Below are 13,487 nucleotides of genomic sequence, written 5' to 3'. Positions count from 1 at the left end.
CAGTAAGGTGGATGAGGCAACACTCCTAGCTGAGGAACTGGTCCAAGCTTTGGGAGAAACTCTGCCTCACCTGAGAGGTGAAGTTGTTTTGGATGACCGCACACAGATGACAATCGGAAAGAGGCTGAAGGATGCCAGCAAACTGGGTTATCCATATGTTATTGTAGTAGGACAGGGAGCTCTGGAGGAAACACCCAGGTTTGAGGTGATCTGTCAGCAGACAGGTGAGACTGTCTTCCTCAGTAGAGATGGACTGTTAGATCTACTGGGAAGAGTGGAAACTATATAAGTAACAAGTATGAATGTTAGAATAAATGTTTCAGTTTGTGTGAGGTGGTGGGCATAGATTATTCCATGTTTTCCAAAGCCTGTAATTTACACATTCAATAAACGTTTTTTAAACAATAGCTCTGTGATGTACCTGACCTGCATTGTACACTACAATGTAATGGAGTCCACAGCTTTGTTTTTTACAGTAAGTCGTGTAATAATCCTAATAAAAACTTAATCTGTACCTGGACAAATCAGTGCTGGTTACAACCAAATTATGAATGTCGCAAAAAAGTGAGACAGCAAAGAAAAGCAAAGTTGGTAGAAATATTCCCACTGTTTAGTAGTATTTATAGTGGTATCCTACAATGCAGATATCCTTTGTAAGTAGGCCAGTATACAGCATGAAGTACATGAGAATTTGTCACAACATGAATGTAATATAACACTGATCTCACACCAGATTGGGAGTGAGTCCTTGAAAAATTAAAATAAATGCAAGTTTATTTTTTTTAGCACAAAAATAGTTATCCCAGTGCATGTTGTAAAGCAAGGACCTCAAAATGTGGACAAAAAGCCAAGAGTTAGGCTACAGTGCCCCCACTGTGTTAGGGTTGCTTTCCATGGTGCACACAAGTAAGGCTGAAATAATTAACGGGATAATTAGAAAAGAAACTGCCACCTATTTTAATAATACGTGGCAGTGCTTTGAGAGCCTTACTTCTGCCGTCGGAGCTTCGTACCGCGAGGAGTGGAACGCTCTGCCGGAAGTGAGTTTCCACACGGATTCTTTCGCATGTGGCACCGCTGTTACACATGTGTAAACAAGGCAACTTGAGGAACGGTTAGCTGGACAGACTGCTGTCAGCATTAATATAAGATTTAAAAACAAGAACAAGCTCTTTAAAGTACATTTTGATCCAAAATGGCGTCCACAGTACACAGTGACAGCGACGATGGCATGGACGCGTTCATGGACAAATTCAAGACCCAGCGGTATAAAAATGCCTTCAGTGAAAACGACTGGGAGGAGGTAAGGTTGGCTTGCGGAGACTATGTGCACTAGATAGAAAGCCACTTGAACCTGAATAAAATGTGTTAGCACGTCTTTGTTCTTATGTTGGTGGTTAGCAACAAGATGCTAACATGCTCAGTATCTCGTGAAGATATCGAAAAATAGCATCAGTACCAGTGCTGGTATCGGATCGATACTAGCGCGATAGAATCGATACTTTGCTTCTGTTTTCCACCTTCAGTTTGTAGCCCAATGAATTGTGTCTGAACCTTTCTGTGCTGACTGTCACATCTATTTTATTTATAGCCCACAGACACATTTAGATTCCAGCCCCCCCCCCCCAAAGAAAAAAATCAGTTTCAAAATACATGAAGCTGAAAGGTAAAAATCACAGTGATTATTAAAACGTGTTCAAAGCTTACAAATTAATAATGGTTAATCTCCGACTCTGTATGCTGCCCTCAGAGTTTAAAAGTATTAAAGTGTCCATATTGGTATCGGCATTACCGGCCATGGCTTTACTTGTATCAGGTAATACCAAAATGTACTGCTGTCTCACGCAGGAGTTTAATAAAATACCCATGTTCATGAAAAACGCCCCCGAAGAGATCGACCCACAGAAATACCCAGAACTAGCCTGCCTCCAGTCCATTATCCACGACGAAGACCGGCCTCCTGAAGGTGTGCGAACCACAGCTTTCTCTCCTCCAAGGCTTTGAATGTATTCGTGAAAACAGCTGAATAAATGTGAGAAACGTGTTCTTTTCCAGAACAAGCAAAAAGCCTGAAAGATGAAGGCAATGCCTATTTCAAAGAGAAGAACTACCAAAAGGCGGTGGTGGCCTACACAGCGGGTTTGAAGAAGAAATGTGCAGACCAGGACCTCAATGCTGTCCTCCTCACCAACCGTGCAGCATCACACTTTTACCTTGGTAAAAAAAAAAAGCATCCAAATGTCCTTTTGCTCTCACAAAAGATGACATTGTTTAAAAAAGATATGTCTGGGTTTTTCTTTTTTCCGTGACTCAGGAAATATGCGCTCTGCTTTGAATGATGCTGCAGCTGCAAAGAAGCTCAAGCCAGACCACCTGAAAGCCTTGATCAGAGGTGGGTACTGTTTTTAACATGTACTGCTATGATATGATGACATTGTGTTACTAGGCATGGAAATCTAGTGCTGGTTTCAGTTTAGATGCTCCAGATTTCTGTCGGTTATAGCTCTTAGAAAGCAAATGAATCCCATGTTTGTGCTTCTGCAGGCGCTCAGTGTTGTATAGAGCTGCGCCACTTTTCAGAGGCCATCCAGTGGTGTGAGGACGGGCTCAAGGTTCATCCTACTGACAAAAAGCTGCGGGAGCTGAGAGCAGCGGCAGATAAGCACAAAGTAACTACACTTCAGATGATCCTTGTTTTTTTATATATTATTTTTAGAAGTGGTGAAATCTTTAAAGCGCTGAAATAAACCTTGATTTGTTTTTGGTATCGAAGAGAGCAGCAGAGAGAGATGCCAGGAAGGCCAAGGCTAAAGAAAAGAAGTTGCATGGTGAGAAAGAAGCTCTTCTGAATGCCATAAAGGTAAGCATTAGAGATGGAGCATCTAACGTCGCTCACACGTCACACACATATTTGTATTTGACACTAATTGGCAGCTACCTGCCCCGGCTGCTGCTGCAGATTTATAGTTAGAAACCAGAAGTCCAGATGCTGCCACAGCCCTGCTGGAGGCGCCTAGCTATCAAGTCCAAGCCCGGCCACAGGCTCGTAGTTAATGGGCCCATCACTGGATGATGCGTTACCAGCGCAGGTCTCGTCTTCACCCTGGGCCAGGGCAACCGCCACAAACCATCCGATTCTACAAGGAGCTTAAGTCAAGAGGCTGACCCTACATATTAGAAGATGCATCTTAAACTGCCTTCACTATCTAAGTGAAAAATGAACGCAGAGAACGAAATTATATCAGTTATGATTTTGGCGTCTATACACAGGATCGAGGCATCAAACTCGTGCAGCCTGCGAGGGCTCAGCGGAGCGGTTCTGACAGTGAAGATGAGGACGAACGCTCTCCTGCGGTGATAGCGGAGCTCAGCCTGGATGGCCTCAGCTCTCAGGAGGTCACCGGGGCTCAGGTCTTCGTAGATGAGCAGGGCTCTCTGCAGTGGCCCGTTCTCTTTCTCTACCCCGAACATCAGCAGAGTGACTTCATCTCGGCTTTCTGTGAAAACAGCTGGTAAACGACTCCTGCCCTCAGTGACCAAGATTGTGCTAAATTTATATACAAATATCACTGATGATCGTTTTGATTATACATTCCTCCACTCTTTGATCTGTGACCTGTTTCAGATATCGTTTGACTAAAGTAAGACACGAGATGTAACTTTTATTAGAGCAGCATAAACGACAATAGCCAGTTTGTGTAATGTAAATGCCAACTGTGACCACTGGGAGTCACTGTTGAGCAAAAGGGACACAAAATGTTTTTAAAAGGTTTTTAAAGAATGACTCTTTTATGTAGGACAGCAAATTGAAGCAGTAAAGTGTGGAGAATAGTCACTCTTGCATCTCTCAGCTTCACAGACCACCTGGCAGTCATGTTTGAAGAACTTCCACCCTGGGACGCGGACAGAAAATACCTCCCACAAAATCTGCAGGTCTGTATGCTGGGCTTACAGGTGGGGAGGTGGGGGTGTTATTTTATGAGAACAGAGATCAATTAAAGTAATGATCAAACTTGTATAAAGCCTTTTAGTGGCTCCAGGTGGAGCCGAGTGAAGACTGGTTGGCTGTTTCAGATTGAAAATGGGGAAATGTGTTTGGCTTCAGTCATCAAACTTTTCCCACAAATAACTGATGTTGTCTTTCACAGCTTTACTTTGAGGACGAGGAGAAGGAGACACTTTACCGAGTCGACCCAGAGATGTCACTTTTGAAAATACTGCAACACAAAAGGTAGATTTAATAATTTATTCTGCTGATGAGTGGTTTCAGTTTCATTTACACGATGGTCACTAAGAGCACTCCTCAAGACAAGTTCTCTTTATAATGCTTCTTTTATTAGGTGCTGCTGTGAGTTCCTTGTTATAGATGACTTCCTTCCTTATGTCAGATTTAAATGTATACCTGAGGGGTTATTAACTGTTAGAGAATTTACTTGTACCATTGTTTTCCAGCGTTGCTTGTTGTAACTTTCCTTCATGCTGGTTTCCTGATTGAATCTCTTCTGTTTTGCCAACAGGTATTTTGTGAAGGCGGGCACGCCCAGCTTCATCGTTTTAGTAAAAGGCTCTTCATACTGCAAGCAGTTTTTATCAGGAAGGAAAATACACGGACTGTAAGGAAAGGCAGAGCTTCAACTCACGCACATGAAAACCTCTGACATTCTCAATAACTGACTCATCAAACGTCACTGAAAATAAAACATGAGGTTTTGTAACATGAACTGTTTACACTCTTTATTTCTTTCTGTGAAAAACGGGTGAGTGTTGAAGTGTGTGAATTATTGCGCAACAGTCATCTCATCTATATATTCTAAGGTAAGACCCTTCATAGTATTAGAGAGAAAACAATCAGAAGATCCCCTTTGAGTAATCACTGCTGTTAGTCCAATAGTCACACAACTGGCATAGTAACTCCAACTTTAATGGTCGCCTTCTTTCGTACAACCACAGAAAAAAACTGACCCTCCAAAACTCTTTTACTGCCCCTTTCCCGCCTGCACGTAGCCATGCCCCCCCCCCCCTCACTAGACATTTGCACAGTAGGACACATCTTATATGATATATAATATGATCTCTCTGCTCCCTGTCAGCACTCTCACTGCAGCAGTTTGCTTTTCCTGATTTTGGTTTCAAATCCTTCAGATTTCATTTTTGAGTCTGAATGTTTTCTTTCTTCTACATCAGGCCAACATTTTTGCAGCACTCCTTCCAAAATCAGTAAGATTTTGATCAAAGAATTCAACTTCTTGGTGTCTTCGAGTTTTCATTTTTTGACATTTGTGAAAAAGGTTTAGATTAATAATAATGATAATAATAATAATATAGTTTAGTAATAATAGTTTATAGTTTAGATTTTGCTCCCAGCTGTATAACCCTATTGTTGCAGCCCTACCAGCCACAGCGCCGCCTCAGACCCGCAGGCAGGCTCTTTTAGCTTTACATGTTTTACTTATGTGAAGCATTCACTTAAGTGTTTTTCACAATGGCTAAAATAATAAACTGGTGTTAAACAATTTTTTCCAGCTTGGAAGCCACGCCTCCTGTGACACTGCTGTGTTACAGTGGATAAGTCGGCCATGTGTGAGATCTCTGAAGCTTTTTGCATTGATAGTGTGATTTGATAAGCTCTTTATCTGCACACAGTTTCCAGGTCAAATTAAGCCCATGCTTTCTGTTTTGTAGGACATCACGTTCAAGCTGACAGAGATTCATTCATTCATTCATTCATTCATTCATTCATTCATAAATGAGATCATAAATGTCTTGGATTTCATATTTTTATTGATGAAAAAACACTTTACATCAGTTTTAGCATCAGAGCAGATCTAACACCACGTTTAGCTCTCTACATGCAACTATGTTTTTCTCATTAGCAGAAAAATTAATAGACTAAAATTCAATCCTCTGTATTATTACTGAAGCTATGCAGTGACTAATCTAAAAAGGCGACTCATGCATTTAAACTAAATGTAATTTTTATGATTATTAGGAAGCTGATAGAAATATTTAACGATACTCTCAATTCAAAATGACTTCATTGTCTCGTATCACTGATAGAAACATCAACACAAACTCTGATTTCGTCACTGTGTGATCACAGTGACTGCTGGTTGAGCCATATAAGCAGCTGGCATTGGTTGTACAGGCATCATCATCATGGGTGCCTGCATGACTGGAAAAGGCTGCATGTTCACAATGTTGTTATTCTGTATGTTGATGACAGTGGGGGCTTGCTTACGATGCTTTAACTCACGATGCATCTGACACCAGGAGCACGTGGCGCAGCAACTGGAAATTACAATATCGTTAAGGAGAGAGCCCTGCAGAGAGACGGTAAAACCATTATTTCTTTCTTTCTCCTTTTCTGCTTCATGATATTGTCTCACTGTCATTGCTTCATACCTTGATGCCATATCTGTTTCGCATGGCAACCCTTACAGATAAAACTGCAGGAGGTGGACAAGTAGGGATCCCATAGAATGAAGGAGCAAACATTAAATCAAATAAAGGGAGAAGATTGTTCTCTCCAAACCTTCCTGCGACAGTTTGGGCGAGGCAGGGGCCGCACCAAAAACCATAGCAGCCTGAAAAACAGAAATACATCACCAAAGTGGTAACATGTCTGAAGTGCCTAAGACCCCAGAAATGACAAGAAAAAGATCTTAAACTTCTTCTTACAAGTACTCGCATCCTCAAAGCAATCCAAGAGACCACTGTCCCAGTCTATCAAGGGTTTTTCTGCCATTGTGTGTTGAAGTTCAGCCACAGACACTAAATAATTACTCTGTAAAAGTAGAATGAAGTAGAGAAAACCCAAATAAAACAATTGCAATGAAAGTCAGCTTTGTCTTCACCTTTGTCTTCTTTCAGCTGAGACGGAAAGCTAAAGAAAGATTCCTTGCATTTGACTTTGTTGATGTTTTTAACATTGTACTGTTAAATGTTTGGTCACGATTATAAGTATACTGTTTTATCAAGATTACAGAATTGAATCTGTTTCCAGGAAATGGAGTAACATATAGGATGGAGGGAAACATGCAAACAACTTGCAAATGATATAAAAAGAGAGCACATGAAAACATGAAATGTGGACAAAGAAGTTGCTAGTTTTCCATGAATACTGTTGTAAAAAAATAGGAACATGTTACACATGTTGTTGTTTAGGGTACATTACTTGTGAATCAGGACATGTTATATATAGCTACTTTGACATAGTCCGATTGATTACAAGGCTAATTTATGACGTTTTTATATTTCTATTTAACCCTTTCAGGCACAGTGTCACTACAGTGGTCAGCTATTGATGGTATACTTCAACATAAACTACATTGGACACTGATGTGTAACTCCGTACCCTGCCGCACACTGGTCAACCAGTTGTCCACCTAAGTGGAGATGTTAAACTCTTCTGAAAAGTACATGTTTTAAAAAAGCGAAGATCAAAAATCTATTTTTTCATGTCTAAAGATGAATAAAAATACTTAAGAAAAGAAATCCAGATTGACACTGTCACTATTCATGCATGAAAGGGTTAAGTTTCTATTGTATATTCACCCTCCATCCATAATAAAGAAAACTGAACAAGTGAAATATCAGAATCTCTGATAAATGAAATAACTGAACTGACAGCATCATTAACATCAAGCACTAAAGAAAAAAAAGAGATGACACAACAAACTCTTCACTTACTTCTTATTCTGCACTCTGATGTCTCTCCTCTCCAGCACTCAGTCACACTCTGTTCTTCTTTATCAAAGGAGGTCATGACACACAGTCCCAGTGAAAACATTGGACATGTGAGCATGACTGGTACTGAATGTATTTGAATATTTAAACAAGTATTTTAAATTGGCTGCACAGAAGTTAAGTGACTGAGAGTGAACTACTGAAACCAGTGGTTTGATGTAAACAGAGCAGAGCAATGCTCTAATACATATAAATAAAGACTGAACGAATAACTGAATAAACGTATAACTGACTGCTGGATTGTAGCCTTTTAGTAAAACTTTGTAACCACCGAGAGAACTGTGGGTTCAGGATGAAGGCTACGAGATCAAGCCTGTCATCATCACTAAAAGCAGCTTGTTAAAAACACTTTTAAATTGAGAGTTTCAGCATGAAAACTACTGCAATTTGTAACTCTTGTGCTTATTTGTGGTCATAGATCAACAAAGTCAGGAAAGGGAAAGTGATGGAGGAAGAGAGCCAAGAGCTGTGGCTATGGAGAGTTTGCTGAGTTTTCTTGGGAAAACAGAGATGGGAAAGTTGACCTGTGGTTATGCTTGTTCCTAGTAGAGGTGTTAGGGTTTAGTTTACATCAGTGTGCTTACCATCTTTCTCTCTTTTAACCGCGGTCAATAAAGTGTCTTTTGTTGTGTGTGGAGAATGCCCACAAACACCCAAATATAATACATTTAGAGACTGTAGTAGTTTGTGGGGCAGAGCTTCACTTTCATGCAGTGTTTGGGTGAATCTGATATTTAAAATGAACAGAGCCTTTGTCTACATAGCAACGATGTTTGCATGTTTGAAAGAAGGTGTGCCAAACTATGAGTAGGTGTCTGTTGCATGGATTCTTTTTCCTTGTTTCTCCAGATATCACTTCCTTGTTGAGCTAAAATGATAACACTGTAAACTAGTACATTTAAAAGATTACATTTAGATTCCCAAAACTTTATTATTTTATTTGAACTTATACTATATCCATTTGGAGATATGCACACAAGTATGGTTTTAAGACAATGCAGCAGTATGAGTGTGCTGGTTTGGGACAAAAATGTCATCTACCTACCAACAAGCAGAGGGTAAATAGAAATCCTGTCCATTGGCTTGATTTTTTGCATTTGCGCAATATCTCTGTTTTAGAAATCACATGGCTATCCAGTGTTGCAACCAGGAAAGAGTTGCAGTCTTACACACCTCGTACTGATTTTATATAGAGGAGAGTACAGGGTGGGCCATTTATATGGATACACCGTAATAAAATGGGAATGGTTGGTGATATTAAAGTCCTGTTTGTGGCACATTAGTATATGTGAGGGGGCAAACTCCTCAAGATGGGTGGTGACCATGGTGGCCATTTAGAAGTCGGCCATCTTGGATACAACTTTTGTTTTTTCAATAGGAAGAGGGCCATGTGACACATCAAACTTATTGGTAATGTCACAAGAAAAACAATGATGTGCTTGGTTTCAACGTAACTTTATTCTTTCATGAGTTATTTACAAGTTTCTCTTTCTTCACTGCCATTGACACGTCGAAGAGGCTAACACGTGAGGAGCGGATCGAAATTGTGTTGATATCTGGTGAACGCAGTAACCGGGTCATTGCAGCAGATTTCAATGCAAGACACCCTACGAGACCACCCATCTCCCATGCTACAGTTAGCAAACTGCTTGCTAAGTTTCATGAAACTGGTTCAGTGTTGGATTTGCCAAAATGTGGACGCAAGAAAACTGTCACTAATGAAGAAACATCAGTGGCTGTCCTAGCTTCATTCAGCAAGAGCCCACAGCGACTCGCCACATGTCACTGGAGAGTGGCATTAGTCGAACATCCCTTCGGCGAATATTAGCTACTCACAAATGGCACCCTTACAAACTCCAGCTACTGCAGCATCTCAACGAGGATGACCCAGATCGGTGCACAGAATTTGCAGAATGGGCAAAACAAAAATTGGAACAGGACCCTCAGTTCACGCAGAAGATTTTGTTCAGTGATGAGACAAACTTTTATGTGAATGGTGAAGTTAACAAACAAAACCACCGCTATTGGTCTGACACTAACCCACATTGGATGGATCCCTCCAAGACTGTTGGACCAACAAAAGTGATGGTTTGGTGTGGTATATGGGCACAACGATAGTGGGTCCATTCTTCATCAATGGAAACCTCAAGGCCACTGGATATTTGAAATTGCTACATGATGATGTGTTTCCCTCTTTATGCACTGAAGCTGGCACGTCCCCTGAGTTTTTCCAGCAAGATGGTGCACCACCACATTATGGGTGCCAGGTTCGAGCATTCCTAGATGAACAGTTTCCTGGAAAGTGGATTGGTCGTCGTGGGCCAGTTGAATGGCCCCCAAGGTCTCCCGATCTGACCCCCTTAGACTTTTATCTTTGGGGTCATCTGACGGCAATTGTCTATGGTGTGAAGGTACGAGATGTGCAGCACCTGAAACTACGGATACTGGATGCCTGTGCTGGCATTTCTCCTGTGGTGTTGCTATCAGTGTGTGAAGAGTGAGAGAAGAGGGTTGCATTGTCAATCCAACACAATGGGCAGCACATTGAACACATTTTATAAGTGGTCAGAAACTTGTAAATAACTCATGAAATAATAAAGTTACGTTGAAACCAAGCACATCATTGTTTTTCTTGTGACATTACCAACAAGTTTGATGTGTCACATGGCCCTCTTCCTATTGAAAAAACAAAAGTTTTATCCAAGATGGCCGACTTCTAAATGGCCACCATGGTCACCACCCATCTTGAGGAGTTTGCCCCCTCATATATACTAATGTGCCACAACAGGACTTTAATATCACCAACCATTCCCATTTTATTACGGTGTATCCATATAAATGCCCCCCCCCCCCCCCCCCCCCCCCCCCGTAAAGGAGCAAATAGTATAGAAGTGCATCTCATGTGTTTATTGTTGCATGTCATCTGTGTCCTCATGTTTCGCCTGCCGCGGCTGTTGGTTGGAGGAGTTGCAACATCTTGTCAACAGAAGACTTTTTAGGTTTTATTGGATTTTTTATATATAGATGAGTTTTATTGGTGGGAGTTTTATGGTTTGCTGTTGCTGTTGTCCACGCAGCCTTTAGAGTAAGCCTGTGGCTTCACACAACAGATTTCCTTTAGTTTTATTCCCCTGTTAGGTTTCAGCAGTACAGCTGCATTAGGCATTGTACTGATTTTCTTTTTAGTTATTGTGCATCAGGCGGCTGAAGCCATTGGCTTGGGAGTACCGCTGCAGTTTGTTTAAGACAGTTTGCCTTCCTCACAGCTGACAGTATGGTACATAAATATCCACCGTTAGTATGCACAGAAGACTAGGCTGAGTGAGTTAGTTTTAATAGGCAGATTAGTGGGGGATATTGCTCCTGTTAATTGTGTGTCCAAGATTTATTGCCTGACCAACGTGTTTCGGCTTGTGGCCTTCATCAGGGTCATCCTGGGTGACCCTGATGAAGGTCACAAGACGAAACGCAGCTTTATTGGCAGAGCAACATTCTTTGTTTTTGCTACCAAGGCGTGACATTCAGTTTTTTGATGGTGATTCGTTGCAATACCAAACCTTTATGAGAGCTTTTGAAGACATGGTGGAGAGTCAAGCTCACAGTGCTAAAGATTGTTTATATTTTCTCAAGCAATACACCAGAGGCCATCCAAGAGAAATGGTGAGAAGCTGTCAGTATATGCCTGCTGAGTATGGATATGCTAAAGCTAAATCTTTGCTCCTGGAAAACTTTGGCAATTCGATGAAAATTGCTGCTGCCTATGAAAGGGTCAGTAAATGACCTCCTTTAAAATCTGAGGATGTGAAGGCTTTGCCGGAATATGGGTTTTTATTAAGGCAATGTTGTAATGCAATGGGAGATGTTGAGTCCTTGCATGAGTTTAATGTCTCTGCTAACATGCAAGCAGTTGTGAAAAGCTTGCTTTATAAAATCAGGGATAATCAGGAAATGTTGCGTCCGATCTGTTGAAGAGGGTTCACTCTAAAGTGGTTTTTAGTGATGTTGTTGAGTTTGTCAAAAGGCAAGTGAAGATTGCAAGTGACTGCGGCCGGTGGGCAAAATAGTGCTCTGTCCATAATACCAGTTACAGTGAAGTCCAAGAAAGGACAATCAGTCACTGATAACTTACGCTTTTCTAGATCCTGGGAGTTCAGCTTCATTTTGTACTGAAGGGTTCATGAATTGGCTGAAACTTTCAGGAAGGAAAACTGGCATTCTTTTACGTACAATGGGTCAGGAGAAGATGGTCAGTAGTTATCTTGTTTCAGATATGGAAGTAGTGGGCTTGGATTTAGATCACTACTGTGACTTGCTTGAATTATTTACACAGAAAAGCATGAATGTTCATCAATGCAATATTGCCCGATGGCCACATTTGGATGAGCTGTGGGAACGTCAAATGAAGGCTGATTTTCCAGAATGCATTCAGAATGAGCAGTTTGCTTTGTCTAGAGATCAGCAGTTTATGAAGTCAGTGATCGACACTGTTAAGTTGGTTGATGGTCATTATACCATTGGTTTACCTTTCAGGTGCAATCAGGTAAAAATGCCTAATAATAAGAAGGCTGTAGAACAGCGAGCTATGAGCCTTAAACTGAAGTTTATCACGGATGGCTCATTTCATGTCAGTTACACCACTTTTATGACTGGTATTATTTCCAAAGGGTATGCAGAGAAGGTGCCTACTGAAGAATTGGATCGCGGTGATGGAGGGTTGTGGTATATTCCACATCATGAGGTGCATCACCCACAGAAGAAGTAGTTGCGGGTTGTCTTTGATTATGGTGCTTCATTTCATGGAGTGTATCTGAATGGACAGCTTCTGTAAGGCCCAGTTCTTACTAGATTGCTAGTTGGGGTAATAAGTGCGTTCCGTAAAGAGCCTGTTGTGCTAATGGCAGATATTGAATCTATGTTTTATCAGGTCAGAGTACAAAGAGAAGACGCAGATCTGTTAAGGTTTCTGTGGAGGCCAGACGGAGATCATAGTCAGGATCTGGTGAAATACAGAATGAAAGTACACCTGAGGAGCCACCTCACCTCAAAGTTGTGCGAGTTTTGCCTTGAGGAAATGTGCAGAGGATAACAGAGATCAGTTCAGACTTGAAGTTGTCAATAATGTTCTACATAATTTTTATGTGGATGATTGCCTTACCTCTGTTGGGTCTGAAGCAGAGGCAGTGTTGCTCCATCAAGAACTTGTTGCTCTTTGTGCTAAAGGAGGCTTTAAGCTCACCAAATGGATTAGCAACAGAAGAGCAGTACTCGCTGGCATACCTCAGCAAGAACACTTAAAAACAAACCTCTCACAAGGAGAGGGATATTGTCCCTTGTGAGCTCGATCTATGACCCTTTGGGGTTTTTGGCACCTGTTGTGTTGCCTGCTGAGTTGATCCTTCAGAAACTGTGCAGAAATCGTTGGGGCTGGGATGATGTGTTGCCAGTTACTGTTGGACAAGAATGGACAGTTTGGCTGAATGATCTTTGCCTTCTTGCAGATTTTAATGTTGACCTTTTTTTTTAAACCTAACTTTGGAGATGTTGCTTCTGCTCAGTTACATCACTTTGCAGATGCAAGCGAGGAGGGTTATGGCACAGTCAGTTACTTTTTGCTTTTTGCAATATATTAGAAATGAAATTTCAAGGTTTAAAGTATTTGTAGCAAACCGGGTGACAGAGATACTTAGTGTCCGAACCTTCTCAGTGGAGATATGTTAATACATCATGTAATCCTGCTGATT

At 41.2% G+C, this 13,487-nt stretch overlaps 3 protein-coding genes across 4 annotated transcripts in view; 2 read left to right on the top strand and 1 right to left on the bottom strand.

The window, feature by feature from the left end:
• The window catches only part of pars2 (prolyl-tRNA synthetase 2, mitochondrial), a 5,714-nt gene extending 5,367 nt beyond the window's left edge, over positions 1-347 (top strand). For both annotated transcript variants that reach the window (XM_085252798.1, XM_085252797.1), the window contains exon 4: positions 1-347. This exon is cut by the window's left edge and continues 593 nt beyond it. In XM_085252798.1, coding sequence (XP_085108924.1) covers positions 1-289 — 289 coding nt within the window. In that variant the 3' untranslated portion in view covers positions 290-347.
• A 679-nt stretch (positions 348-1,026) lies between these two features.
• ttc4 (tetratricopeptide repeat domain 4) lies at positions 1,027-6,845 on the top strand. The gene is made up of 11 exons (XM_085252445.1): positions 1,027-1,303; positions 1,849-1,966; positions 2,056-2,217; positions 2,315-2,392; positions 2,545-2,669; positions 2,774-2,860; positions 3,271-3,512; positions 3,852-3,933; positions 4,149-4,231; positions 4,518-6,333; positions 6,441-6,845. Exons 1-10 carry the CDS (start codon positions 1,196-1,198, stop codon positions 4,615-4,617), a joined length of 1,185 nt encoding a protein of 394 aa, XP_085108571.1. The 5' UTR covers positions 1,027-1,195; the 3' UTR covers positions 4,618-6,333; positions 6,441-6,845.
• Positions 5,791-7,748, bottom strand: LOC146555924 (cornifelin homolog B-like). Its single transcript, XM_085252446.1, has 4 exons — positions 7,690-7,748; positions 6,679-6,784; positions 6,403-6,584; positions 5,791-6,320 (listed from the first exon to the last, which is right to left on the bottom strand). The coding sequence occupies exons 2-4, from the start codon at positions 6,743-6,745 to the stop codon at positions 6,084-6,086; spliced, it is 486 nt and encodes a 161-aa protein (XP_085108572.1). The 5' UTR covers positions 6,746-6,784; positions 7,690-7,748; the 3' UTR covers positions 5,791-6,083.
• Between the last annotated feature and the right edge of the window lie 5,739 nt (positions 7,749-13,487).

The sequence above is a fragment of the Mchenga conophoros genome, linkage group LG17 (assembly GCF_057382185.1).
Source record: "Mchenga conophoros isolate Kocher_MC1m ecotype Shallow Benthic linkage group LG17, M_conophoros_male_GT1.1, whole genome shotgun sequence".
Classification (NCBI taxonomy): Eukaryota; Metazoa; Chordata; class Actinopteri; order Cichliformes; family Cichlidae; genus Mchenga; species Mchenga conophoros.
The sequence above is the reverse complement of the archived record's forward strand: the minus strand, read 5'-3'. Positions and strand labels throughout refer to the sequence as shown.